This window comes from Salvia splendens, chromosome 13 (assembly GCF_004379255.2).
Source record: "Salvia splendens isolate huo1 chromosome 13, SspV2, whole genome shotgun sequence".
NCBI classification, from domain to species: Eukaryota; Viridiplantae; Streptophyta; class Magnoliopsida; order Lamiales; family Lamiaceae; genus Salvia; species Salvia splendens.
In genome coordinates this window covers 10,199,955-10,227,831 of record NC_056044.1, presented here as the reverse complement: position 1 = coordinate 10,227,831, position 27,877 = coordinate 10,199,955, and the positions used below count along the sequence as shown (strand labels likewise).

Below are 27,877 nucleotides of genomic sequence, written 5' to 3'. Positions count from 1 at the left end.
GATTATGTCTCATTTTTGGTACTCTCATTTCATTTACCATATGTCTCGCTATCAAATTAATTCTTTTTAAATAATTACAATAAAAATAAATTTTAATTATTTTAATATAATAGAGTATAATTAATATTTAGTTTAAAAATCTATATTATTGGCAAATGAAATAAAATTAACTATAAAAATATCTCACATCTATATAAAGAGAGAACTCTAGTATGCCCTCTTTTTATCACCAATTGACTTTAGATTGAATGGAACGCCATGTATTTTTATCATATACATACACTACTTTTTAATTTATCTACTCTATTAATACAAGGTTCTCTTATATAATTGTAGACTGCATCATATTCTGATGAGAAATTATACATGCATTGGTTGACAGAACTAATTATTGTGTGCTTTATTGTTTTTTTACCGTGTGTTAGTTCCCAACAACCTTTCTTTGCTAACTTATTGGTGAAAAATCATTATAATTAAATCCGAAAAATAAAATGACATAACAAGCAAAACGCTACGATTGAGACAATCTTAATCTAAATAAAAAGACACAACAAACTTTTTTAAAATTGTCAAACTCCACAAGCATAACTATAGTATACTCTATACCTTATGATTGTATGTTTTTCCTTTTTTTCGCATTTACAATATTGTTAACCACCCCGACTCTGACCGGCGAGGCGGCCATCATCATCTCGCCCTGTCAGGCAAGACATGTATGTATGTATGTATGAAGCCCGAATAAAAAAAAAGAAATTATAAAAGAAAAAAACACAAAATTGAAGCAAACATCAAAGAAAATGCCAACATAGAAAGATGAGAAGCTAATGCCAGAATGATTCAGACGACTTGGGGTGGTGATTGTGAGACCTTCTTCCGCGCGTGGAGGGAGACGCGCATTCGGCTGAAGAAGAGTAGTGGCGCATGCGCATGTGGACTGCTTCCGCCTGCGCAAGCGCAAGCTGCGTTTGTAGTGCGTCAATTTGTTGTTGCAGTGATGATATTGCGCCTACGCATCCATAGACTGGATCTCTCACTCGCGCGTTCGCTTCATACACCAATGAGCTTACTGCATCTTCTCTCTGATGTTCCGGCAAATCCTGTATGCAATTTTAAAGTTAGTTTATTTTTTCATGCCAATTATTTAGCCGATACAAAACTATACGATAACATTCGATTTTTTAGATTAACGGTTCGATCTATGATTTATGAAAGTTAACTAGTCTATCTTTTGCATAGAGGTTACAAAGTCTATTTTCCCTTCGGAGAACTAAAATTGGAATATTTCACATAATTGGCAATTTCAACAACTAAAAAAGGTTTAGTTATTGGACCCCATTTGCTTACTTTTTTTTTATTTTACGAACCAATTTTGATTTTTTTTCTCTCCTTTTCTTTATGCATGATGTAATTCTTTAATAATCCTTTGCGAACCACGTTTACTTTAAATTAGGAGAACGAAGGACGACGCCGCGTCTTTTCTCTTTATCTTTTTACTATACTTTTGATATTCAATCCTTGGTAATAACTAATACTCCAAATATGTAAGAAATAAAGATTGAGAAGTCATGCGTATGCAAACTAATCATTTGTTTCACCCATGCATGCCTTCTTTTATACTAGTATTCATTTTCTTTCTTCATACTCACAACTCACAAGTCACGAGCGTTAGTTGAGGCATCTAAAAAAGGTGATTTCGTTAAGAAAAAGACATCAAAATACCTAAATTAACGATTAATTAAGCCAACTAAATTCTTGGAATATACTGCCATGTTCACAAATACGTGTACCACTTTGACTAAACTCGGGTTTTGAAAGGTGTAGAGGAATGTAGGTGTAAAAAGAATGAAATATTTTTTTGTACTATTGTTAGTTTTTATAATTAAATGTGAGTAGAGTTAATGTAATGTGAGTCTCTCTTACTAAATATAGTAAAAAGTAAATGAAACAAGGATGACGGACCGAAAAGAAGATATGAGACCCGTATTTGCGGACAGATGGAAAAATAAAAAATTTGGTGCCACTAAAACTACGTCACTAGACATATTTGTTGTAGTGAAATATGAATAGTAGTAGTAATTAACTTCTAGGTAGACATATCGGAGTATTTTCTTACTAGATTCAAGAATGACCTTTTGACTAAAACATTTGAAATATTGGCTACACAAAACTGTTTTAACTGCCATCGTAGTGGTAATACTCCCTCCGTCCCAAGCTACTCGCACTTATTTCCTTTTTGGGCGTCCCAAGTTACTTGCACTCTTTCCATTTTTAGTAAAAATTTTCACCTACAGTCGTCATTTTTTACTTTCCTATACACTCATTCCTTAATCTCCGTGCCGAAAAGGAAAGGAGCAAGTAGCCCGGGACGGAGGGAGTATTAAAATAGAACTTGTTCCATAAAGTAAAGGTAGCTAGATTTGCTTTAGGATTTGTACTGACAACTTTTAAACTATACATGGTCACTTGGGCCAATTCGTACAAGCGATTCAAACCCCTCATTGAAAAAGGAAATAAAACAAAAAAAAAGGAAAGAATCATTAAAGTGTTAATTAACTTCTGTTAAATTACTTTTGAATAACGATACCACAGGCACTAGACAACTAGAGTTACTAGACAAATATCCTTCAAGTAATTATCTGTAGATAACCTCTTCAGTTGATTTCATAAATTGAACAAATCAGCATTACATCTTCCATCTCAATTTCAAGAATATATATAGTTTTAATTATAGGAATTCCCTCATGAACTTTTTGAACCTAAGAAATCTTTTCTGTTTTAAGAGTTGGGTTGCAATTTGAAATAAGTGTTATTTTAATTTCACTAGTTTAACTAAATATACTTAGTATATGTTAAAATATGTTAGGGGAGAATGGTGGTGGTTGATGCATTTGTTACATGCATGTTATAACTTATGTGGTCCTGTGTTAGGACAGAGTTATCGTAGAATATATAAATAAGACATAATCATTATCAAGTCTACTAAGGTAAGAAGATATAAGTGAACCTGGAGCATCTTGTTGACATTGCTAGCGCCAAAGACCTTATGCACGCTGGCGAACTTGTGTGGCTCCTCTGCCGGAAAATAAGGTGCAAAAACGCAATCTTCTGCGCATCTCCGGCGGAGGAGCTTGCACGCCGCGCAAGGCGACGCAGCCCCTTGCTTTCTGCTATTGCTGTCCTTCATCAGAATCACAAGTGTACTAAAGTGTGGTTGGTTGAGAAGTGATGAGATAAGATAGAAGTAGTTGTTAGTTAGTACTAATACTTATAAGAAGTAGGAAAGTGACACAACACTATAATTAGATGCAGGGCAGGCGGATCTTTTTGGTCTTAGTGGATACCGGCACCACTGAAGAGTGTTGTGTTATGTATTTATACTTGAATTCATTAAGATGGGTGGGTGGGTGGGTGGGTGGGTTCCACCATAATTAGGTATATATCATAAATTAAAAACCAGCGATTCCAACTAATCATGGAATTTTTTTTCTAACTTGGATCAACTTAAATTGTAAAAAAATCATAAAATTTGGTTAAAGTCTTGGCAATACCATTATTTTAAAAAAAAATGATTATATCATAATTTTGATATTTTATCAATTGATCCATAATTTAATAATTAAGGAAAATTATAGATGATGTAGCAAACGAAAAGTACCATCTAGATAAAAACGTTCGAAATTGTCAAATTTAAACACGTAGCATGCCAAATTTTTTGGACAGAATTTGATTAATTTGCCTTCCTTATTTATGTTGCAATGGGAAACTTCACGCTTTCATTGATTACTTTAACAACCTGTTTAATTGCTTACATTTAATATAAGGGTTGTGCAAGTGCTACTGCTCTTCTCTTCTCTTCTCTGGTAGTGTGCAGCTTACTCTTAACTTTTAATCGTATTTTCATTTTATTTTGAAATCATTAGAGACAGGGACGTTAATTGGGCTAATCCATTCGGATTCAGGTGAACTCGTTCAAATTGTCAGGCTATTTAGGTGCGAGCTATTATGTATGAATTATTCGTTCAACCCTAACCCAAATTCACCTTTTGGAGTAACCCATTAAGCTATTTGGGCTAGAAAGTTTTAAAAAACAATACTCCTATCTCGTAGTCAAAATTTTCCTATGTAAAATAAGTAACTTTTAGATATTTTTTCTTCTTAATTGTAGAATCACATGCAATCTTTAAATTTTCATGGTTTTTAATATTAGTTGGAGATGAGCCTTTCATCTTAATCAATATTAAAGCAACCAATTTGAATTAAAGCTTGTATTCGTGTCATTATTTTATCATTAATTATAATCAATTCTTTATAAAATTATAAATCATATCTTACATAAATCACTATTAAAACACTAAATATATTGGGAATTTTGATGGGCTAATCCTAAATTTTGTCTTGATTGGTTTTGGCAGTGAAAAACCGACGGTGATAGATGTTGGAATGATGGAAGAATGAGTCGAGGTTGAACTTGAAAGTTTCATGTTCTCATTAAATATGCGAGTAAAATCAATACTTGTCCTTTTAATTATGTTTATGTAGCGGAATGAGGGAAAAGTGGGTTACTAACATCAAATATGTCTAAACCAAAGCACACAAAGACAAAGTGTAGGCAAACTAAATGATGGGATCGCCTGCATGCCGTCTTCTACTTGTGTAGCATTCTTCGAATAATGGAGCTTCTTATAATAATTAAAGGTCGCAATTTACGATTTATAATTGCAATCTATAATTTTAACATATTTTACGTCATTGCGTTTCTAAATTAATCATTTTTATAATTATTAACAATGGAACATGAAATGAAAGTAGAACACAATACTTTTAACTGAGAAAACGTTTCTCCACATTAATTTAAACTTACACTGTATTTCTGTAATTATGTTTGATTGCTCTAATATAAAAATATTAAATTTAGGACACACTAGGTTAATTATGTCAAAATATAAAAATTTTAAATTTAGGTTACAATCTAGGGAGTATATATTTTATTTAATAAAGGTAATGGCCGATTAAATAAGTAAATATTACTCGTATATAATACTAGTAAAGTACATATAAGTAGAAGTTATAATAATAAAAATATTTCAGCAGACCTTCTGGTATCTCCAGTGCTATGAGATTATTTTTATATTTAATTTAATAATGAAATCAGTGATTGGCACAAACAACATGATTCACAATTAGGTATATACAAACGTATAATAAAATGCAAATCCTTTACATTGTGCTACATATTTTAGTTATATCAATGTAATTAAATTTAAATTCTATATATCGTATAAACTTCAAATCAATATTTTTAAAACTGGACCGGTGAGTAAACAGACAAGCTACTGATTCATGGTTTAACCAGTCGGGCCGGTTTAACTACTGGTCAAACCGTTTTACAAATATAAATATATAAAATTAAATATATAATATATAAAATATGTTAAATTTTGCCATGATAATATATAATTTCAAATACATAAAAAAACATTAAATCTTAACTATAAATAGTTACATATGTGAAATTATAAAATATAAAAATATGAAATATGGTGAATGATAAAATATAATTAATTTTTTTTAGTATATACTCCCTCCGTCCCGCTTAAAATAAAATATTTGGGAATAGGCACGCGATTTTATATAGTATTGTTTGTGAGTTAATGAAGAGAGAGTAAAGTAAGAGAGATGAAAAAGTAGAGATAGAGTTGTTTCTATTTTAGGAAATATTTCATTTTTTATGGGACAATAAAAAAAAGAAAACGTTTTATTTTAAATGAGACAGTGGAGTATGTAATTGGTGTAGATAAAAGTTACTATTTTTTTATAAAAATAGATAAAGATCATATCAGTTATCTCATATATATAATTAAAACATGAATTGTTAGTTAGTTCTGGTAAAAAAATACTTTATTAATGTCAAGAATTAGTCTGTAATTAAATACTATACTATTGTATACTTAAAAGAAAATATAAAATTACACATAAATTATAAATTTGCGTAGATAAAAAAACATGTATAAGAATATATAATGTTTACAATAGAATCAAAAGTTCATTTGGTTGAGTGGTAGCAGTATTGGTCTTCTCGAGTAGTTTTGAGTTCAAACCCTCCAAGTAACAAATTTTATAATTCTTGACATTTAATGGTAAAAATCGGTTTCCCGTTCACGGTTGGATTGGTTTAACTGGCCGGTTCAAAGGGTTCGCAGCGGTTTAACATGCTACTGGTTTAAAGAGGTGAACCGGACCGAACTGCTTGCCGATTCGCTTTCGAACCGCCAATCCGGTCCGGTCCAGTTTTTAAAACACTGCTTCAAACTATGGACCATTAGCTTTCAAGATTTAATACCAATAAATGACAAATAACGTCGCCCGTAGAAAATGTCAACAAAACGTCAACATTATCAATCGATTGATGTTGTGTTGACATTATTTATCATTTGTTGACATGAAATCTTGAAATTTAATAGTCCAAATTATAGTTTGAAGTTTGTAGAAACATTCGATTTAAATTTTTTCACTATTCTACAGGTATATATATCTATTGTCATTAAACTCGGTTCGAGTATCCATGCTGCGTCTCGCTAGTGTGACAGTGACATGATGTGTAATTCAATTCTTAATACACAGTACATGAAAAAACATGTTCTTATACTATAAACAAATCCGTTCTATAAGAATATGCACTCTTTTCTTTTTAGTCTGTGAGAATATGCACTATTTAATTTTGGAAAGTCTTTTCTCTCTAATGAGATGATACTCATTCTCCACTAACGATATTTTAATTACTTTTTCTTTCTACATCTCTCTTACTTTACCAATTCTACATTAAAATTCGTGCTGAACTCAAAGTGCATATTCTTTGAGGATGGAGGGAGTACTTTTTATTATGAAAATTCACTTTTTTTCTTTCGATGTTCTACTTCTCTTTTTTTATCTTTCATTTTTTTTTTCTTTTTCTATCATATTATATTAATTTTGCATTAAAATTCGTATCATCGAAACTTTTTTTTTTGGATCAAGGGTATAAAATTGCATATGCCCATTAGCGTATTCATATGCCATAAAGTAACTTATAGTTTCAAAATTTGAGTGATCAATTTATCTTCTACTTTAATATGTTCTATCAATAACAATCTATGTCAAAAATGATTATAGTAATTTGGAGTTTTAAAATTTGACTATTTATCTTCTACTCCCTCAGTTCCTCCATCCACGAAAATAGCCTCTCATTTTTTCATTTTGAAGTTTCCATAAAATATAGTTTCATCCAAAAATGTAAAGTTTCTCTTAAATGATCAACACTATTCAGGGATGTCAATTGGGCCAATAGTTCAGATTGTCAAGCTATTTTGGTGCGGACTATACGTGTTGTTACTTTTTCGGGTTATAATTTATCAACCGTAACCCTCATCCTTTGAGTTTCAGGCAAATCCGTCGAGCTAATCGGGCCAAAAAGCTTTCGAACAAAATGCTTTTCATAATCTTGATCTTCCATTTGTCATGCTTTGAAATTGATGCAATAAGAACCTGCTAACCTGCAATTTCATGAATCTCTAAGAAAATCATGTTACTCTAAGAATTAACGTCCGAAGCAAACTCTGAGTGATTTGAATAATTTCATAGATCAATGTTGCAAAGTTAAATTATAGCATAGTTTAGTAGTATAAATAGTTTCGTATATCAATGTTCCAAAGTTAAATAATACTATCATAGTTCTAAAATTTGTATATATCGAATACGAGGCGTTCCAAAAAATCAGAATTGAAGATATCATAATGTTTGAAATATTATAAAAATTGAAATTTTCTAGCAGAGCACATTATTTGAATTCGATGTAGTAGCTAAATTAATGCAATTAAAATGCATACTTTGTTGCTTCGGAAAACCAACGTCTTAAAACATCATTTTCATGGCGCTGGTAGTTTAAAATTTTTTAAAAATGGGAGACGAGATTTCATCTCCATTTCAGACATGTAAAATATTTTTTTTAAAAACTTGGTGAACGATATTTATCATGTGGAGGTAGATGTGTCAAGTGGGCTGGACCGGCCTGGATTTTGGTTTACATAAATGGGCCCAGCCCGAGCTCAGTGAACCATGGGCTGGATTGGGCTGTACTGAGCTGGGCCGGGCCGGGCTAAGTTTACATATTTTATAACAAAAGATAGTATTCATTGTATGTAAATAAAAAACAAATGATGTCTACGTAATATCATATCCAAAAACTACAAATTCATAATCCGAATAATTTTGCCAATTGCAAGTGAAATCGGGCTCTTGAGAACTTGAATAGTGATAATCTGTAACCAAAAAATAAAATCTCTTTATATCCGGCTCTTGATCTTCTTGTCCATTAAACACTACATCTGATTCACCATCTTCGTCTTTTCTTCTGTCATTTCCACGATTTTATATCGTTCCAACCTCTAAAACCTGTTCATTTGAAATTCTTCATCCAACCAATTCTTCAAGAGCATGTAAAATTTGATGGTCTTTGGAGTCAATTGAGTTCTTATATCAGTTACCGTCCTTGCACTAGCACTAAAAGCACTTTCGGATGCTACACTGGACATTTGACATGTTAGTGGATCACGTGCAATTATGGATAAAATTGGATAACTGTTTTGTTCCATTTTCTGCCAATATAAACTATATCAAAATCATCTGAATTTTTCATCAAATCTGAACTTAAATAATGTTTAAATTCATTCGTTAATTTTGTACTAGCATCATTCTTCCTTTTCTTATCCACTTCTAGATAAAATAAGTCCAAGTCGGCAACGTCCTCGTCGAACCCACTGCTGGACCAAGCCACGGTGTCACTAGCGAGTCCCACCGTCAGGATGTCCCTCACGGCTACGCCGAGCGTCTTCGAGCATTTGTTGACATGGTACCTGATCTTTTACTTTAGCACATAAATGGTACCTGATCTTTATTTTATATCGTTTTCGGTACCTATAAATCACATTTTTGGTACCTGATGCAATTTTCACCCCAAAATGCCCTCTAAACAAATACATTTTCCCATTTGTGTCATAGAGAATTTTTTGGGCATACACAAAACTAGTACCAAAAATGATATTATAATATCTTCTCTAATTTTCCTCACTCTTTATACTATTATTATTAATTAATATTAATATTATTATTTTGATGTTATAAATTAATAATTAATTTATTTTTTAATATCATTCAAATATACTTAATTATAATTATAGCTATAATTATGTGTAATTATTATAATAATATTATTGTTATATTACTAAAAACTAGTGATTAATAAATAATTATAGTAGAATTATTTAAATTATGAATCATATAGAATAATAATAATTATTATTATTATAATTATAATAATAATTATTATTATTTTATATGAAATTAATAACTAATCAATATAGTCTTAAAAAAATTTAAAATTGTGAATTGTATTCATGATGATATAAAGAGTTAAATATTTTTAGTTAGGTATTTCAACCCTAAAATGAGTACTATAAAATAATTTAATAAAAAATATTCAATTAATTTAACTACTTTTATTTATTAATTTAATTAGGTGTTTTTTTTCTTAATTTATATTATGAATGCAATTAGATGTATGTATAAAACACTAAAAAGAAATAAGAAAAAGAAGAAAAAAGAAAAAAGAAAAAAGAGGAAACATAAACTGAGGAGAAAAAAGATAGAAGAAAGGAAGATATAATACTAAAAAGAAAGAAGAAAATGAAGAAAAAAGAAAGAAGAAGAAGAAACTAAAAAGAAAAAAAGAGTCACGACCACATTTTGCTTAGGATAGCGAAAGCGGGTAAACCACGACTAATAAAGGGATTTAAAGAAATATGGAAGAAATGATAATAGAACTTGCACATTGAAAAGTCAAACAATATGATAAGATATCATCCAAGTATTCGATTACAAGGATTTAAATGACAATAGCATTTCATCAAAATGAATCAGAGTTACGATGATGAGAGTTCACTATTCTCTCTTAACAAACTGCAGCTGAAAAAGTTCAGAAAACGACTCCGCGTATGAAGACACAAAGCGTCGAAAGATCCACACTTATTTACTTAAGTAGCATCGACTCTGATCAGCACGCCTCCACCCCATTGCTTAATCTGCACATTTATAAATACATGCAGGGCTGAGTACAGGAGTACTCAGTGGACACTTGCCGAAAATCAAAACATACATCATATATATAGTTGTCATCCATCACAGTAACACACGGGAGTTTTTCTTAAAAGTCACGAGCTTACTAAATTCTTTTGTGAGCTAAAAGTTCATCTTCGCATACTAAGTTCTTTAATCATTCATCATTCATCATTCCATCGTTCATCATTCATCGTTCCATCGTGCCGGGAAGGTGGCCACCTTCCGCGGACACCATAGCCGGCCAACCCTCTTGGATGGCTCACAGCCCTCACGCGCTCTATTCCAAATCGCGTAGCCAAAACCAACAAACATACAGTCCAACAGATAGGCCTCGAAAACAAACATTTTATGGCATGACAACAACTTGAAAAATAATCTCAACTCCATTTTGAGAAAAGATGATATTTCATAATTTCACAAGTATTTGATTTATATCCACACTAATGTGTTGGGTATTAAAAGAAAGCCCACCTGATACGTTTACTCCTCAATTAAAATTCTCGCGTCGGCCTTGCTTTGCCTCCAAGCCAAAAATAGCCTTTTTTTAACAAAAACAGCGTAACACGTTAATTAGTACTTGAACTATTTCTCTTGAGAAAAGAATGCATGCATCCTATTGGATAGCACCTATATCTTAGTCTCGGCTTATAGGATTTTCCTAATCCTACCTCGGGCTTCACAACTTCGCAGGATTTGATTATTCACTTTACTAATTTCGGAGAAATTCTATTTTATCGAAAATAACCACTTGGGCACTTATTTAATAAATTAATAATTTTACTTAAAATAATTTATTGATATTTAAAAATTTAAATTTTATATTTAATTTTATAAAATTAAATCTAATATTGAAAAAAAACAAAGTGAAGGATGGCAAAGGAAAGAAGAAGATAATTTTGAAATAATATCAGATTTAGTACATCATTGAAATAATATCAGATTGAATCCGTTAAAATGTGAAAAACGAAATTGCCAAAATGCTCAAAAGAGCATTTTCGGATAAAAAATAGCCAAAAAGATCAATTTCGAAATAAACCCTTAGCCTAAGGACTACTGACGATATTTTTAAAGTTCAGGGACTATGAGCGAGATAAACCCATAGTCCAGGGACCATTTTAGTAGTTCACTCTTATGATTTTCATAGCAATCAGTTATATGCTCCCTCCGTCTTAAGGAAGATGACCCCTCCTTGATCTGCTACTCGCTCCGTTCCTTGTTAATAGAGGCATTGTTTTCGACACCCTCCTTGATCTGCTATTCGCTCCGTTCCTTGTTAACAGAGATATTTTTTCGGCCCGAAGATTAAGAATAATGTGTTAAGTGGATGGTGAATAAAGTAAGAGAGATGAAGAGAGAATAAAGTAAAATGAAGGATTATTTTTTTGCCAAATATAGAATTGATTGAATTATGTTTGAAAATTTTCAAAATAAAAAAATACCCTATTAACATGCAATTATACCGAGATAGATGCTAGCATGTCTGTTTTTCTAATATAATAATGATTTCTTTCCATTTTGTAAATATGAGAAAAAGATTTTACTACATTAGTCATGATTGTTTTTCTAATATAATAATGATTTCTTTCCATTTTGTAAATATGAGAAAAAGATTTTACTACATTAGTCATGATTGCTAAGAAAATGTTAATATATATAACCATCAAATTCCTACAGAAAGTTGTATTTAATAAACTTGTATAATTATTGGGCCAGTTACTCTATATAAGGTGAAAGAGCTTGAGACGAAAAACCATCACAACTTAAACTTCACCAAACTTAGAAGACATAAAAAATGATGTCCTCTTGAAAGTTCCAATGCATTTTTCTCCTCTTATGTGTTACTTCGTATTTATCAGTTATCATGGCGTCCCTAGTAAGTGTTAATATATAGGAGTACATTTTTCCTTCTCCAATAGATTGACATTTTATATTTAATATTTTATTTAATTTCTATTATGATTTTACTTCTTTTGTTCTGGCTCACATTTTTTGCTTTGTTTTGATGTCCGAGTGAAAAAAGAACGAAAAGAGAAATGATATGTTATAATCTTTTGTAATTATCTTTTGAGAGCATCGCTCACATTTAATATATTTTAATATTATATTGTTATTTGGTATAATTTATAAACTGTTGTATGTTATTATTTTGTGAGGTATTAGAATCAAAAGTATATAAAATGAATAAAATAATGTTAATATAGATTGAATATGAATGGTGCTTTTGAAAGATGTTTATAAAAGGAGATGAGTGTATACTATAATTACTGTAGAAAGTAATATGTTTAATTTTTTGTAAGTAATATCTCTAATAAATACATTACCTGTAAAAAAAAGGAATGAAGAAAGAATCTAAAAAAACAACATTTTCCAAACAATGATATTTTAGAAGCATGTGATGAATTACTAATTCTTTGTTTAATTAGGGTGGCGACGCTAAACCCTCAGGTTTCCCAACGGGTCTTGATCAAGTTACATGTCCAGTGCCTCTAAACAGTAAGTCTTGTTTTATGCATTTATACGGTTATCTATTTTGTATAGATTTATAAAAAAATTAATTAACAATTGTGAATTGCATCGCTCATTAATTAGTAGTACAAATTATAAATTAATTAGGAATTAATGTAATTTGATGATGATGTGTTGTATATGACAGATTGTGGAAGTGAGTGTGATCGTAGATGCTCGAATACAGAGCACTTGAACAATTGTTTGTTGTTCTGCAACAAATGTTGTGAAAAATGTCTGTGTGTGCCGCCGGGAACCTACGGAAACAAGGATTGTTGCCCTTGCTACAATGACTGGAAGACCCAGGAAGGAGGCCCCAAATGCCCTTGATATGCTCCTTATCTTTTAGTCAAAAATAATTGATCTACTTTTATTTCTCGAAAAAGATTAGCCAAAGTATTTGTCACAATATTTCCTAATACACTACTATTATAAAATGGACTAGTTGGCCTCCATATTCTCTTTTCGATATTCTTTCATTTTTAATTTAAATAATTATATTAATTATTTTTAATAATAATATTAGTTCATTTATTAGAAGTTGACTTAGTTTGAATATGTGTATGTAAATCAAGAATACTAAATTAAAACGAATAATTAATTAATTATAAACGTCAGCATACAAATTTGGCCATTTATTAAACAGTCGATTTCCTGAAGTTGGGATTTTAGCATGATGCAAAGTTTGGGGATTGCCAAATTATTTAATCTTTATTTTTAAGCATGGTGCATAGTTTGGGGATTGCCAAATTATTTAAACTTTATTTTTACAATTTTCTCCATTTTCTTCTATTTATCTGTCAGTAATTCCCATTTTAGTCAAACAAATTTAATAAGGTCAAATATAATATCAGCCTCATTTCATCTACAACTCAATTTACCAATTTAAATTCTTATAATTTTAGTTTATATTAAATTTAGAAGTAGAAAAATAATAAAAATAACAATCTAATAAGTCATAAATTAAAATTAGTCAAAAGTATATTTTTGAAATACAGTTTTAAAATAACATATTTATAGCCCCTATTTTTTTCCGAAGAAGCCAGAGTCGTGATGCATTTGAAAACAATTGCAATAAATAAAATTAAAAACAAAAAAAGGATTGTGGATAACCAAGGGGTTGGGCCTGAATGGTGTTGGTTTCTCGGATTACAAAGATAACTACCGGGCGTAATACAACCCAAAAGAAAGGAAAGGAAGAACTGAACTTAAAAAATACAACGTATAATCGAAACTACTAAACCAGTGTGATTAGCCGAGTCGAGGAGGCCTCTTCCCGCAAGACGAGATACGCCCCGGTAGTGCTCTTCGGTTTGGCGTGTCGTCCCCAAAGGTAAAACGGCTACGTCTCTATTGATGCAGCACCGCAATCAACAGAGCTCCGGCGAACTGGATGGAGGAGAGGGCAGAGCTTCGACAGAAAAAACTATGCAGGGAGAGGGAGAGAGCTTATGATGCAGAATGCTTTTTGAATTGTGTAGTGATGCATGGAATGGCTGGCCTATTTATAGGCTCAGTCCACTGCAGGGGGTCAACAGCCATGATGGCTGTCATCATGGCAATTCGTAACCGACGTCGGTTACAGACGTGTGGCAGGAGTGTGCCATCCGTGTGTGGAGCGTGTGGATTTCTCACGTGGCAACCGTGACTGTGCCTCGCTTGACGACGTGTCAAGCCACTTGGATTGCTGACTCGGCGGTGGTCCAAAAAGAATAGTTTGGGCCAAGCACCAAGCCCAAAGACCACCCAAAGACCAATTGCCAAGATCCAAGTCCAAGTCCAAGTCCAAGTCCAAGTCCAAGTCCAAGTCCAAGTCCAAGATCAAGATCGAGATCGGGATCGAGATCGGGATCGGGCTCGGGATCGGGCTCGGGATCGGGCTCGGGCCCGGGCCCGAGGCCCGAGGCCCGCGGCCCGCGCCCGCGACCACGAGCACGAGCACGAGCACGAGCACGTGCACGGGCACGGGCACGGGCTCGGGCTCGGGCGGGCGGGCGGCGGCGGCGCGCGCGTGTGCGCGCGTGTGGGCTCTTTCACCCATCTTGGTCCACTATAATTATTAAGTAACATAAAGTCACTTAATTTATACACATTAAAGATGTGTTAATCCTCCAATGTGGGATAATTAACACTAGTTAATTATTCCCTAAGCTCCATCTCCAAGCTTTAATTAAAAGCTAATTATGCCCAACTTTAATCCACTATTTCTCACTCACCGGAAATCGGATTTGAGAAAGTGAATATACTACATTTACCTACGTAAAATGTAGATCGACGCTATGTCATTTAATTTCACAAAATTAAATGTCTCGTCACATTTATTATTTGGTCAAAATCCATTGACCGGGCATATTTAATCCATGATTTTTTACAATCCCCCACATGAGTGGAAATAGCCGAATGCATATGCATGCAGACACAAGCTCAACCCTCGCGAGGTATATAAGCATAAGGATAGGTAGTTGTTGACTTTGAACCCTCCATAGTCGACACCATCGGATACACAGGCGGCTTAGTAGCGCGATGCTTTGAACTAATCCCCCACGGCGTGCACCGAGACAATGGTGTTAACACTTAAACACCTCAACCTCATCCGTTCTCACGTTTTGTGTCCATTGCGGTCTTGGACACCACTTTGGATTCATAAGTGCGTTTTTTATGAAGCGACCACACTTCGCACTTACGTAGGTGATTCTTAGTCAAGTACCTTGCCATACTTGGTCTCTTTGAGAATTCCATCTCTTTGAGATCCTTAAGAACCATTAAAAGTCATAGACTTAGCCTTTACCACGAGGCAAGTTCTCCAACACTCTATTGCTCTCTAGGGAATAGATATAGTTTGAGTGTTTTTCCATAAACTCTCATAGCTTAGTTGTCCCTTTGAACCAAGTTCTTGGGATCTCCAGTCATCATGGTTGGGTTACCACTATGACAATTCTTTAGTTTGTGGATTTCAAACCCATTCCCTCTAGCAACTTATTCATTTGATCACGGTTTAACCCTTTGGTTAGCGGATCCGCTAGATTATCTATTGACTTCACATAGTCAATTGTAATCACCCCTGTTGTGATCAAATGTCTCACGGTGTTATGTCGTCGACGTATATGTCGAGACTTACCGTTATAGAAACCATTGTTTGCCCTTCCAATAGCCGCTTGGCTATCGCAGTGAATCAGCACTGGTGGCACTGGCTTAGACCAACATGGAATGTCTTCAAGGAAGTTCTTAAGCCACTCGGCTTCCTCACCAGCCTTATCCAAGGCAATGAACTCCGATTCCATTGTTGATCGGGCTATACAGGTCTGTTTTGTGGATTTCCACGATACAGCACCACCCCCAATAGTAAAGACATATCCACTTGTTGAAAGTGAGTCTCTATTATCGGATATCCAATTGGCATCACAGTACCCTTCAAGCACCGGGGGGTATCTCGAGAAGTGTAGCCCAAGATTTTGAGTGTGTTTTAAATATCTCAAAACCCTCACAAGAGCTCTCCAATGCTCTTTGCTTGGATTGCTCGTGTAACGACTTAACTTGTTCGCGGCACAAGCAATGTCAGGTCGAGTGCAATTAGTCAAGTACATAATGCACCCGATGACCCGTGCATACTCTTCTTGTGCAACGGGCTCGCCTTTGTTTTTGCTCAAGTGAACGTCGAGTTCAATTGGAGTCTTAACCGGCGCGCCATCATAGGCTTTGAATTTATTCAATATCTTCTCAACATAATGTGATTGTGTTAAGATGATTCCATCATTCGTTCTTAAAATCTTCATTCCAAGAATTACATCGGCTAGACCCATGTCTTTCATGTCAAAGTTTCTCTTTAACATGGCCTTTGTATCGTTAATTACTTGAGTGTTGCTACCCAAGATTAACATATCATCAACGTAGAGACACACTATAACATGACCGTTATTAGTGCTCTTGATGTAGACACATTTGTCGCACTCGTTGATTTTAAACCCATTTGATAACATCACATTATCAAACTTCAAGTGCCATTGCAATGGCGCTTGTTTCAATCCATATAGGGATTTCACGAGCTTGCATACCTTTTTCTCTTGTCCAGGTACTACAAACCCTTCGGGTTGTTCCATGTAGATTTCGTCTTCTAGTTCACCATTCAGAAACGCGGTCTTTACATCCATTTGATGAATCTCGAGATTGTGCAATGCAGCAATAGCGAGAAGCACCCGGATAGATGTAATCCTTGTTACAGGTGAATAGGTATCGAAGAAGTCATGTCCTTCTTTTTGTTTAAAACCCTTTACTACTAATCGGGCTTTATACTTATCAACTGTTCCATCGGCCTTAAACTTTCTTTTAAGAACCCATTTGCATCCTAAAGGTTTAGCACCTTCGGGCAAATCAACCAACACCCATGTGTGGTTTAGCAAAATTGAATCAATTTCGCTTTGAACAGCTTCTCTCCAATGCAGCCCGTCTGGGCCAGCAAAGGCTACTTTTATCGATGTTGGTTCTTCATCCAACATGAAAGCAATGTAGTCAGGACCAAAAGTTTTTGGTGTTCTGACTCTATTACCACGTCTTAGTACTGTATCTTTTGGATCGGGCCTTGCACGCTTGCGCGATTCAGGTTCCGCATCTGTTGATTTAGAACTAGTGGCTTCTTCTTCCACTTGTTTAGAACTAGTGGCTTCTTCAATTCTTGTCTCAGAATTGGTTGATACTTTTTCCTTATCTTTGCAAGGAAAGGTATTTTCGAGAAATACAGCATTCCTCGACTCAATTGTTGTTCCTACTGTGATAGTCGATATTTCAGACTTGTGAACAACAAATCGATATGCACTACTGTTAAGTGCATATCCAATGAAGATGCAATCAACCGTCTTAGGTCCGATTGTAACTTCTTTGGGCGGAGGAACCATCACCTTTGCCAAACACCCCCACACTTTGAGGTATTTGTAGGATGGCTTCCTTCCCTTCCACAACTCATAAGGAGTAACATCTTTTCCTTTGAGAGGGATTTTATTCAAGATATAGTTTGCTGTCAAAACAGCTTCCCCCCACATGTTATGTGGTAATCCTGAACTGAGTAGCAGTGCATTCATCATCTCTTTTAGAGTTCGATTCTTGCGTTCTGCAACACCATTGGATTGTGGTGAATATGGAGCAGTTGTTTGATGAATTATACCACTTGCGTTGCATAACTCCTCAAACGGGGCTACATATTCGCCTCCTCTATCGCTTCGAATCATTTTGATTTTACAACCAAGTTGATTCTCAACTTCGTTCTTATAATTTTTGAACGCCTCTATTGCTTCATCTTTGCTTCTTAAAAGATAAATGTAGCAATATCTTGTGCAATCATCTATGAAAGTGATAAAGTACTTTTTACCACCTCTAGTTTGCAACATCTTTAAATCACATACATCCGTGTGAATTAATTCAAGGGGTTTTGTGCTTCGTTCAACCGAGTGAAACGGCAACTTAGTCATTTTTGCTTCAAGACAAATTTCACATTTATCTTGGATATCCAATTCATTAGCCTTTAGTAAATCTAAATTTACTAATCTTTTAATGGCTTTTGAATTTACATGTCCCAATCTACAATGCCACAAATTTGAAGACTCAATCAAATAAGAGGAAGTAGATGCTTTATTCTTATTGGCCAATGGCTTCGCAACACTTCGAGTTGCTACACTAAGCTTGAAAAGCCCATCGGTTACATAACCTTTTCCGATGGATTTTCCAAACTTATACAAGACAAACCTATCGGACTCAAATACAAGTTTAAACCCTTTATTAACTAGTATTGATCCTGACACTAGGTTCTTGCGGATGTCCGGGACATGCAGCACATCCTTCAAAGTGATAGTTAGGCCAGACGTCATCATGAGAATCACGTTGCCAACGCCGAGGACTTCTGACGATGCTTGATTCCCCATGTTGATCTTCCTCCCTTCAACAGCAGTGTAGGAGGCAAACTTGCTCCTGTCGGAGCAAACATGAGCAGTAGCGCCGGTGTCGATGTACCAGCCTCCCTTGTTATCAACAAGGTTAACCTCTTCAGTGACCACTGCAATGAGGTCGTTCTCATCCCAGTCCTTGAACTCCTTCTCAACGACGTGGGCTGCCGGCTTCTTCTTCTTGCTGCGGCAGTCTTTGGCAAAGTGGCCCGGTTTGCCACATTTGTAGCAGTCGCCTTCAAACTTCTTTGAAGGCTGCTTTCCCTTCCCTTTGTCGTTTGGACGGTTTGGGCGAGGGCGTTTGTTGGAGGGACCGCCCCGCTCCAACAGGTTGGCTTTGGCTTCATTTGGGGTGAAGCCCTTAGCCTTTTGATCACTTTTGCGCACGTCGGCCTCAATGCGCAACTTCACGATCAAGTCTTCAAGGGTCATCTGCTTTCGCTTGTGCTTGAGATAACTCTTGAAGTCCTTCCAACTTGGAGGGAGCTTGTCAATGATCGTGCACCTTAGGAACTTATCGGGCAAGGTCATCCCTTCAGCCACTAAGGAGTGGATGATCATTTGGAGCTCTTGGACTTGCTCCATGATGGGTCGAGAGTCGACCATCTTGTAGTCCATAAACTTGGATGCTACAACCTGTTCAGTCCCTGCAGCATTGTCTATGCTATATTTCTTCTCTAGGCTTTCCCACATTTGTTTAGATGTGGTTACATTGGAGTATACATTATAGAGGCTATCATCTAATGCACTTAAAATAAAGTTTTTACATAGATAATCCCCTTTTCTCCAAGCTTCATAGTCCGCCATGACTTCGAGCCTAGTCTCTTGGTCGCTTGGCGCGGGCGGCTCGTTCTCCGTGAGGAAGTTGGCGACGCCCAATGTTGTCAAGTAGAACAACATCTTCTGGTACCACCGCTTGAAGTCAGATCCTCCAAACTTTGGTGGCTTCTCGGCAGGTGGCATCATTCTTGGTGCCAAAGGTGCCGCAGTTGGTCCTTGGAAGGAACCAATTCCGTTGCCCCCGAAGGAGCCAACAACTTGGTTGGGCATAGAGCCCCCACCATTCATGTTGGGCATAGAGCCCGCCATGGTCGTACCAGCCCCGAAGGGACTAGCACCCGCATGAGACCCGAAGGCCCCAGCATTCGTGTTGATCCCGAAAGATCCAACACTAGTATTGAGCCCGAAGGCACCAACACTCGATCCATTAAAGGATCCGAAGGAACCACTAAAAGTGGAACCAACCGAACCACCAAAGGTGGAACCAGTGGACGCCCCGAAGGGGTTGTCCCAAACCCAAGGGACGGTGGATGAAGCGGCTGGGAAGCCAGAAGTTGGCATCATCGAGGGAATCGATGAAGTGTTGACCGGTCCAGTGGTCGCCATGGTGGAGGGAATGGCGGCGGCGGTGGTGGCAGCGGCGGTGTTGGAGTCGGTAGACATCTCCAGCAAAGGTGTTTAATATTTCGAAAGTTTTAGTTCAGTTTAGAAGTCCAAATTCCTTCAAAGGCAAGTTATCTCGTCTTGCGATTGTTGGTTTCTCGGATTACAAAGATAACTACCGGGCGTAATACAACCCAAAAGAAAGGAAAGGAAGAACTGAACTTAAAAAATACAACGTATAATCGAAACTACTAAACCAGTGTGATTAGCCGAGTCGAGGAGGCCTCTTCCCGCAAGACGAGATACGCCCCGGTAGTGCTCTTCGGTTTGGCGTGTCGTCCCCAAAGGTAAAACGGCTACGTCTCTATTGATGCAGCACCGCAATCAACAGAGCTCCGGCGAACTGGATGGAGGAGAGGGCAGAGCTTCGACAGAAAAAACTATGCAGGGAGAGGGAGAGAGCTTATGATGCAGAATGCTTTTTGAATTGTGTAGTGATGCATGGAATGGCTGGCCTATTTATAGGCTCAGTCCACTGCAGGGGGTCAACAGCCATGATGGCTGTCATCATGGCAATTCGTAACCGACGTCGGTTACAGACGTGTGGCAGGAGTGTGCCATCCGTGTGTGGAGCGTGTGGATTTCTCACGTGGCAACCGTGACTGTGCCTCGCTTGACGACGTGTCAAGCCACTTGGATTGCTGACTCGGCGGTGGTCCAAAAAGAATAGTTTGGGCCAAGCACCAAGCCCAAAGACCACCCAAAGACCAATTGCCAAGATCCAAGTCCAAGTCCAAGTCCAAGTCCAAGATCAAGATCGAGATCGGGATCGAGATCGGGATCGGGCTCGGGATCGGGCTCGGGATCGGGCTCGGGCCCGGGCCCGAGGCCCGAGGCCCGCGGCCCGCGCCCGCGACCACGAGCACGAGCACGAGCACGAGCACGTGCACGGGCACGGGCACGGGCTCGGGCTCGGGCGGGCGGGCGGCGGCGGCGCGCGCGTGTGCGCGCGTGTGGGCTCTTTCACCCATCTTGGTCCACTATAATTATTAAGTAACATAAAGTCACTTAATTTATACACATTAAAGATGTGTTAATCCTCCAATGTGGGATAATTAACACTAGTTAATTATTCCCTAAGCTCCATCTCCAAGCTTTAATTAAAAGCTAATTATGCCCAACTTTAATCCACTATTTCTCACTCACCGGAAATCGGATTTGAGAAAGTGAATATACTACATTTACCTACGTAAAATGTAGATCGACGCTATGTCATTTAATTTCACAAAATTAAATGTCTCGTCACATTTATTATTTGGTCAAAATCCATTGACCGGGCATATTTAATCCATGATTTTTTACAAATGGCCCATGTTTGAATTGAGCCCACGATTACTTAAGTTCGTGTCGGGCCCGTAATGTCTCGATGTGTCGACTGCATTCTCGATGTGGTCTCGGTTTGAAGCGGGGTTTGTTGGGATACAAACTCATTCTGTATTAGATGAGTGAGAGAAGTTGGAAGCTATATATAAATGTTGTCAAACTCCAATTAGTTTGGGGCTTTTGAGAGTAACTCAAAAATAAATCCGTGCAGACGGACTTGAGTCAAAGCAGACAATATCAAACTAATGTTCACTCGACGATAGTAAGTAGTGGTATCAGAGCAAGGTTGTCTGTCGGGTGTTTGATTTTATTACTATAATAAGATGAATGGTGGAAGCACTACCTCTGTACACAAGCTTGTAGATGACAATTACAATTATTGGAAGTTATGTATGGAAGCTTACCTGCGAGTACAGGATTTGTGGGATCTTATATCTGGTGAAGATGTACTTCTCTAAGATTCACCACAAAATGGAGAAGCAAGGAGAAAATGGAAAATCAAGTGCAGCAAAGCTTTATTTGCTTTGTGAACGTCAATCAGTAAAGAGTATATTGACCATGTTCGTAATGTGCAATCGCCCAAAACAGTGTGGGAGGCACTTGAAAGATTGTCCACTCAAAAGAACATGATGAGTGAAAGGTGCTCACTCTCGCTCAAGTGTGAAATAGCAAATAAACGCAGATTGATCAAGAAGACATTGACCAACTGATCAAGACAGCTCCTAGACAATCCACTTGTTATCGGGTGCACAAACCAGATCGAGAACTGCTTTCAAGACCTTAGCCCACAGTACTATTAAACTGACCACTCTTAAACTGACTAACCTATTGCTATTTACAACTGATCAACCGAACTCGAAAATTTAAAGGTACTCTACACTAACTAACTACGATCTTCTTCTCCTCCAAACAAACCAAAATAGACTAGCTAATCAACTGCAACAGATCTGAACAGAGCACGTAGCATAAAATAGGAAATCAACTAAATCAGAACTAGATCCATGCAATTTAAACGAATTAAAGGTAGATCGACAGTAACTACTCTAGTTTCATGCAAGCTGACATATGAAAACTTAGATCCGACGTAAATCTAACTAAGAACAGCTAAATCTAAAACATCAAACAACGATAAGAACATTACCAACCTAGATCTAAACAATCAAACGACAATCAAATATAACCAAACATGAACAGAACAAGACCAATTGCTGAAACTCCATATCCAAACTTCATTCCACTGAACATTTCTCAGAATTCCAGAATCAAACAACAGATCGAAACTCGGATTCAAAATTCAACGACAAAATAAACTTGCAACAAAGATGTAACTAAGAAAACTTGAGAAATAACAGTAGATTCAAACGTGCATCATGAAAACAAAATGAAAACAAAATGAGACGATTGTAGCTGCTCCTCGGAGCTTAAGGACACATGAACGAACAAAAGCATTCTTTCTAAACTAAGCTCTCCCCCTCCAAGATGTGAAAGAAGAGAGTGTTGCTACGATAGAACTTGATTCCAGATGCTATCTAACCTCCTTTCTCCATGCTCGCTACTAACTCCGTTGTGTGTGTGTGTGTGTGTGAGAGAATGTGAACTCCCTCCTGATCGCAGGTGAACCGAGGCGAGAGATGATGATTTCTTCCCATTTTCTTCCTCTATTTATAGGACGGCTTGGGCACCAATCCCTAGGGCAAGATCATCATGATTTGGCATTAATACCCTTGCTGAAAAGGGCACTCCTTCTTTCTCTCTCATCTGACTCATCCTTTTGCAATTCCATTGTGTTTGGACTGTTTTGATCAGTAGCTACTCGGCATGGTCATCTCGCTCTCTTGATCAGTTTGTACAGCTACTCGACAAGATCATCTCGCTCTATTGATCAGTTTGTCCCAATTCATGATCATTTTTGCCTTCTGCACCACTCGATCACTGCACACTACCATTTCGTTGCTTTTCAGTTCCTGCACACTTAAATCTCCACTATTTCTTACATCAAATCCCCAATTAGTATGTTAACTACCATTAAACTATGCTTGAAACGAGACCTATCAATGAGGCTCTAAATTTTGTAGCATGAACTTACTAGGACGATTCAAACCAAGCTAATGATTTCAGTTTATTTTCTGAAAGTTAAAAGTTTATGTTCTGAAATTTTGAAATTAGATGCAGAGGGAGCTGTAAAATAAGCTAGGTTGCGCCAATATTTTATACAAGGATTAGATGAAGAGTTGCCATTTATCTCTTCAATACAAGGCTAGGTAAATCAACCTTTGATCAAGGTATTGGAAAATTTGCTATTAGACTAAGAAGCATTGGTAAAACAAATAATTAGTGTTAACAACTAGTGTTCGTCTCGTATCGAAAAGGTTCTTTATGCAAAAAGACAAAGGAAAGAGCAATTTTACATCTAAATTCCATCAACCAGTGGTAATTTCCAAATGGGAAGGACATCCAAAGAAATCTTCTCTATAATATTATAGATGTGGAAAGCTCAGACACATTGAGTGCAATTTTCGTGTCAAGGTGAAGTGTGAACGATGTGGAAAAGCTAAACATATTCAACGCATTTGTTGCAAAGATTTTACCAAAGAAGGAGCAAATGTTGCTTATGAAAATGATGAGCATGGACGACCAAAGTGAGATAAGTACCTATTATTGAAGATATCTGTCGGGGCTAAGGCACCAAATCCAGTTGCACAAGCCGATGCAGGTGTTAATGTCTCTATAGACTGCAACTATGAATGGATTGTTGATTTGAAATGCTATGACCAAGTAACTAGAAAAGAATCTCTACTCTCGTGTGTTCGTCCGCACAATCAAAAGAAGGTTATTGTGACCGCAGATGATTCGCTACACCCTGTAGTAAATGAAGGTCGATTCTGCATCAAGAAGGATGTTTCTCTTGAGAATATTTAGCATGTCCCTTGAAGAAGAATTTTGTGTCGGTTTCTCAAATTGCAGATTCTAGGAGGTATCTTCTTTTTTTATACGGTTCTGGAAGACAAGACTTGGAGGCTAAGCAAGTTATATTTTGGGTTTTATTTATTTCCTAGTTAATAGAATTAGTAGATGGAAATGTATTAGGAGTAATTGTTTTTTCATTCTACAAAATTAGGTTCTCCTTTTTTTGTTTATTTTCCTTTTAGTTATTTCCTTTAAGTTTTATTTTCAATAAGTTTAGGATTTCTCTTTTCCTATATAAAGGCCTCATTGCTAATCTTAAAAGACAGACTTTGAATATAAATTTTACATTGAGTTTTTATATTCTTAGTTCTCAACTAGTTGAGTTGTTTTTTTACCAGTTCAGTCATTCTATTTACGTTTCTGCATCATTTGGTATCACAATCCAAGTTGATTACCAATGGCTGAATGTAGACATGGCAGCAGACGTGGCGATGCTCGAGGCGGCGATCGTGGAGATCTCCCAAACAAAGAGGCTGCACGGCAGCATGATCTGCGCGACATCGAGAAGGATGATCTGACACAATAGGTTCGAGACCTCCAGCACGACATCGAGAAGGATGATCTGACACAATAGGTTCGAGACCTCCAGCGCGACATCGAGAACGGTGATCTGCGACAACAGGTTCGAGACCTAAAGCGACGATTGGCACGACTGGATGAGCATCAAGGGAAATCCAACTCGGTGAGGTCTAATGCCCCGATGGACGATCCATTATTTAGCGACGTCTTCACATCATCTGATGCGGATGAACCGTCGAAGAATAGTCATAGCAATATATTTTCGATGCTGGTCTATGATACGCCTGTATAGGACGATGATATATTCTATGAGCTCCCCTAACCACCGAAGAATCGTAACAACAATATATTGTCAATGTCGGTATATGATAAGCCCGTTACGACGAGGATATATTGTCAATGCCGGTGTATGATAAACACGTATACGACGAGGATATATTGTTGATCCCGGTGTATGATAAGCCCGTATACGACGAAGATATATCGTCGATGTTAGTGTATGATAAGTCCGTATATGACGAGGATATATTGTTGATGCCGGTGTATGATAAACCCGTATACGACGATGATATATTGTTGATGAACGAATCCTCGCCTTCTTCCGTGAAATTTGATGACGTTGCCGAAGATGAGGGCGTTGCCATCGATGACGATGAGGAGTACGACGAGGCTAAAGGGGGAAACTACCTCCTGGATTCATGTTTGGGAATGTTTGTTACTGTGATAGAGCTCGGGCAGCAATGCTAATATGCTTGGATTTTACACCGTTTTAAGGTCATTATTTGGTCCGTTTTGAGTGTCAAAGTTGCATTACATCTCCACTATTTGTATATTTTATCCATTTTGGTATTTTTGACGTGTTTTGTGAGAAATGTGCAAAATAGAGCTAAAAGGACATAATAAGTCAAAATCTGAAAGCTGGAGCTGAAGTGCAACCCAGCGGTCGCTGAAAGCTGTCCAAAGAGCTCGGAAACTTTCCCAACGGCCGCTGGGCCTGTTCGGGCGCAGCAGTCCCAGTTCAAACTTATGTTTTTGGTGATTTTTAAGTTCGACCAGGGCGTGCTACGTATCATTCTCTTCATCTTTGAAATAGTTTCACGTTGGTACCTTGATCATCTCAATAGGAGTTATGTGGAGAAAGTTATGGCCATTGAAAGTCGCGCATTGCTATCAAAGTGCTGAATTTAGGCGGAAATTCATGGAAGGAAAGAAACTATTACCTTGTGAAGCCAAATCTTTTCCTTAACCTATGGAGCACGAAATTTCTAACTTATAGGACACTTTTTACGAAGTTTAAATGTTTTTCAATACTATATATACCCCATAACCTAATTCATAATATTCACCAATTTATAGCCTCCCTTTGGGGAGCCTCCAAGGTTCCTCCCTCTCTACTCCATATTTTAATTCTTTCGCCATTATTGAGATGGAAGCAAGGCAAGAGGTGCATGAAGACTTCATGATTCAACCTTGAATTTTGTTTATTTCATGCCTCGTACTTTAATTATTGTTTTAGTTCATCTGTCTATGGATTACTAAACAATAGAATTTTGAGGATTGATAGTAATTGATTTTTATGTAGTTCGTTTTATGTTTAATGTTCAGAACTCTTTGCACTTAGTTTTTCCTGAGCTTTTGTTCGACTAATTGGCTGTTACCTTGATTATTGTCAATCTCTGATCGGTTATAGCTTTGATTGATTTATGTTATGTGTTCATACAATAATTGTGACATGATGAATGATAGTGAGAAATCGTTGTAAAACTTAAGTCGGATGAACGTAGAACTAATTAGAATAACTAAAGAGTTAGTGAAATCTTTATCCTTGAAATTCCTCTATTTGCTTTTATTGTTTTACCTTATTTATTTATGTCTAGTTTTATAAATTTCAAACCCAAAACTCTGTTTTTCTAGATAGTGTATAACGCCTAGTATAGTATATGATAGACAGTTGTAATCCTATTCCCAGTGTTTGATATCACGGTACTAACCCTTAGCTATACTATTTCTGCCTTGTATACCTGCAAGTAGTTGTAGTGCTAAAAAATAATGCATCAATGCTTGCCGGGGTAATGAACTCGGCGATGCTGTAAAAGTGACAATGGGGCAAAAGGGTCGCAATGTAATTATTGAGACAAAAGGAAACCCCAAGGTCACAAAGGATGGTGTCACGGTAGCCAAAAGCATTGAATTTTCTGATAATGCCAAAAATCTCGGAGCAAATCTTGTGAAGCAGGTTGTAAAAGCAACCAATAGTGTTGATGGCGATGGTACTACTCGTGCAACTGTCTTGACTCAGGCAATAAACGAGTCTATATCAATGTCGGAATCGGAGAAGGAGTTACGACATGAGAAGCACTACCGATATGTTAGCACTCATAATGTAGCTTCCTGGTCTAGAAGCTTCTTACAAGATATGGAAAGAACTTGTGACGACCGTTTCTGGAAAAGATGCTGGGGTATCGGTCTTGGATTTGGGTTTCGAATGGTGGCATTGGATCCTAATTTTTTAAAAAAATTCTATTGATGATATGGTGGCTGCTTATTATAAAGCCAAACACAAGGCTATACTTTTGGATTATGGTGGCACGTTGTTGCCTCCATACTTAATTGTCAAGACTCCAAGTGCTGAGATACTATCACTTTTGGTAAACGGAAGAGGTAGAGAGAGCTTAAGCCAGTGGTTTTCATCCTTGCAAGAAGGATGACATGATGATTGATATAGTTGGAGTAATTTTTAATGGGTTAAGATGCTATTTTGATAAAGCAGACTCGAGGACGAGTCTTTTTCAAGAAGGGGAGTATGATGCAGTGCTAGAAGACAAGACTTGGAGGCTAAGCAAGTCATATTTTGGTTTTTATTTATTTTCTAGTTAATAGAATCAGTAGATGGAAAAATATTAGGAGTAATTGTTTTTTCCTTCTACCAAATTAGGTTTTCCTTTTTTCTAACTTTCCTTTTAGTTATTTCCTTTGAATTTTATTTTCTATAAGTTTAGGAATTCCCTTTGCCTATATAAAGGCCTTATGATTGATTTTAA

At 36.6% G+C, this 27,877-nt stretch overlaps 1 protein-coding gene across 1 annotated transcript; it reads right to left on the bottom strand.

The window, feature by feature from the left end:
• Positions 1–538: 538 nt before the first annotated feature.
• Positions 539–3,328, bottom strand: LOC121760258 (LOB domain-containing protein 4-like). Its single transcript, XM_042155905.1, has 2 exons — positions 3,005–3,328; positions 539–1,097 (listed from the first exon to the last, which is right to left on the bottom strand). Exons 1-2 carry the CDS (start codon positions 3,182–3,184, stop codon positions 822–824), a joined length of 456 nt encoding a protein of 151 aa, XP_042011839.1. The 5' UTR covers positions 3,185–3,328; the 3' UTR covers positions 539–821.
• Positions 3,329–27,877: the final 24,549 nt, after the last annotated feature.

Coding starts and splice junctions, on each gene's coding strand:
- LOC121760258 (XM_042155905.1), bottom strand. CDS start 3,184: ATGAAGGACAGCAATAGCAGAAAGCAAGGGGCTGCGTCGCCTTGCGCG. Junction 1,098..3,004: donor ATGTCAACAAGATGCTCCAG/GTTCACTTATAT, acceptor AATTGCATACAG/GATTTGCCGGAACATCAGAG.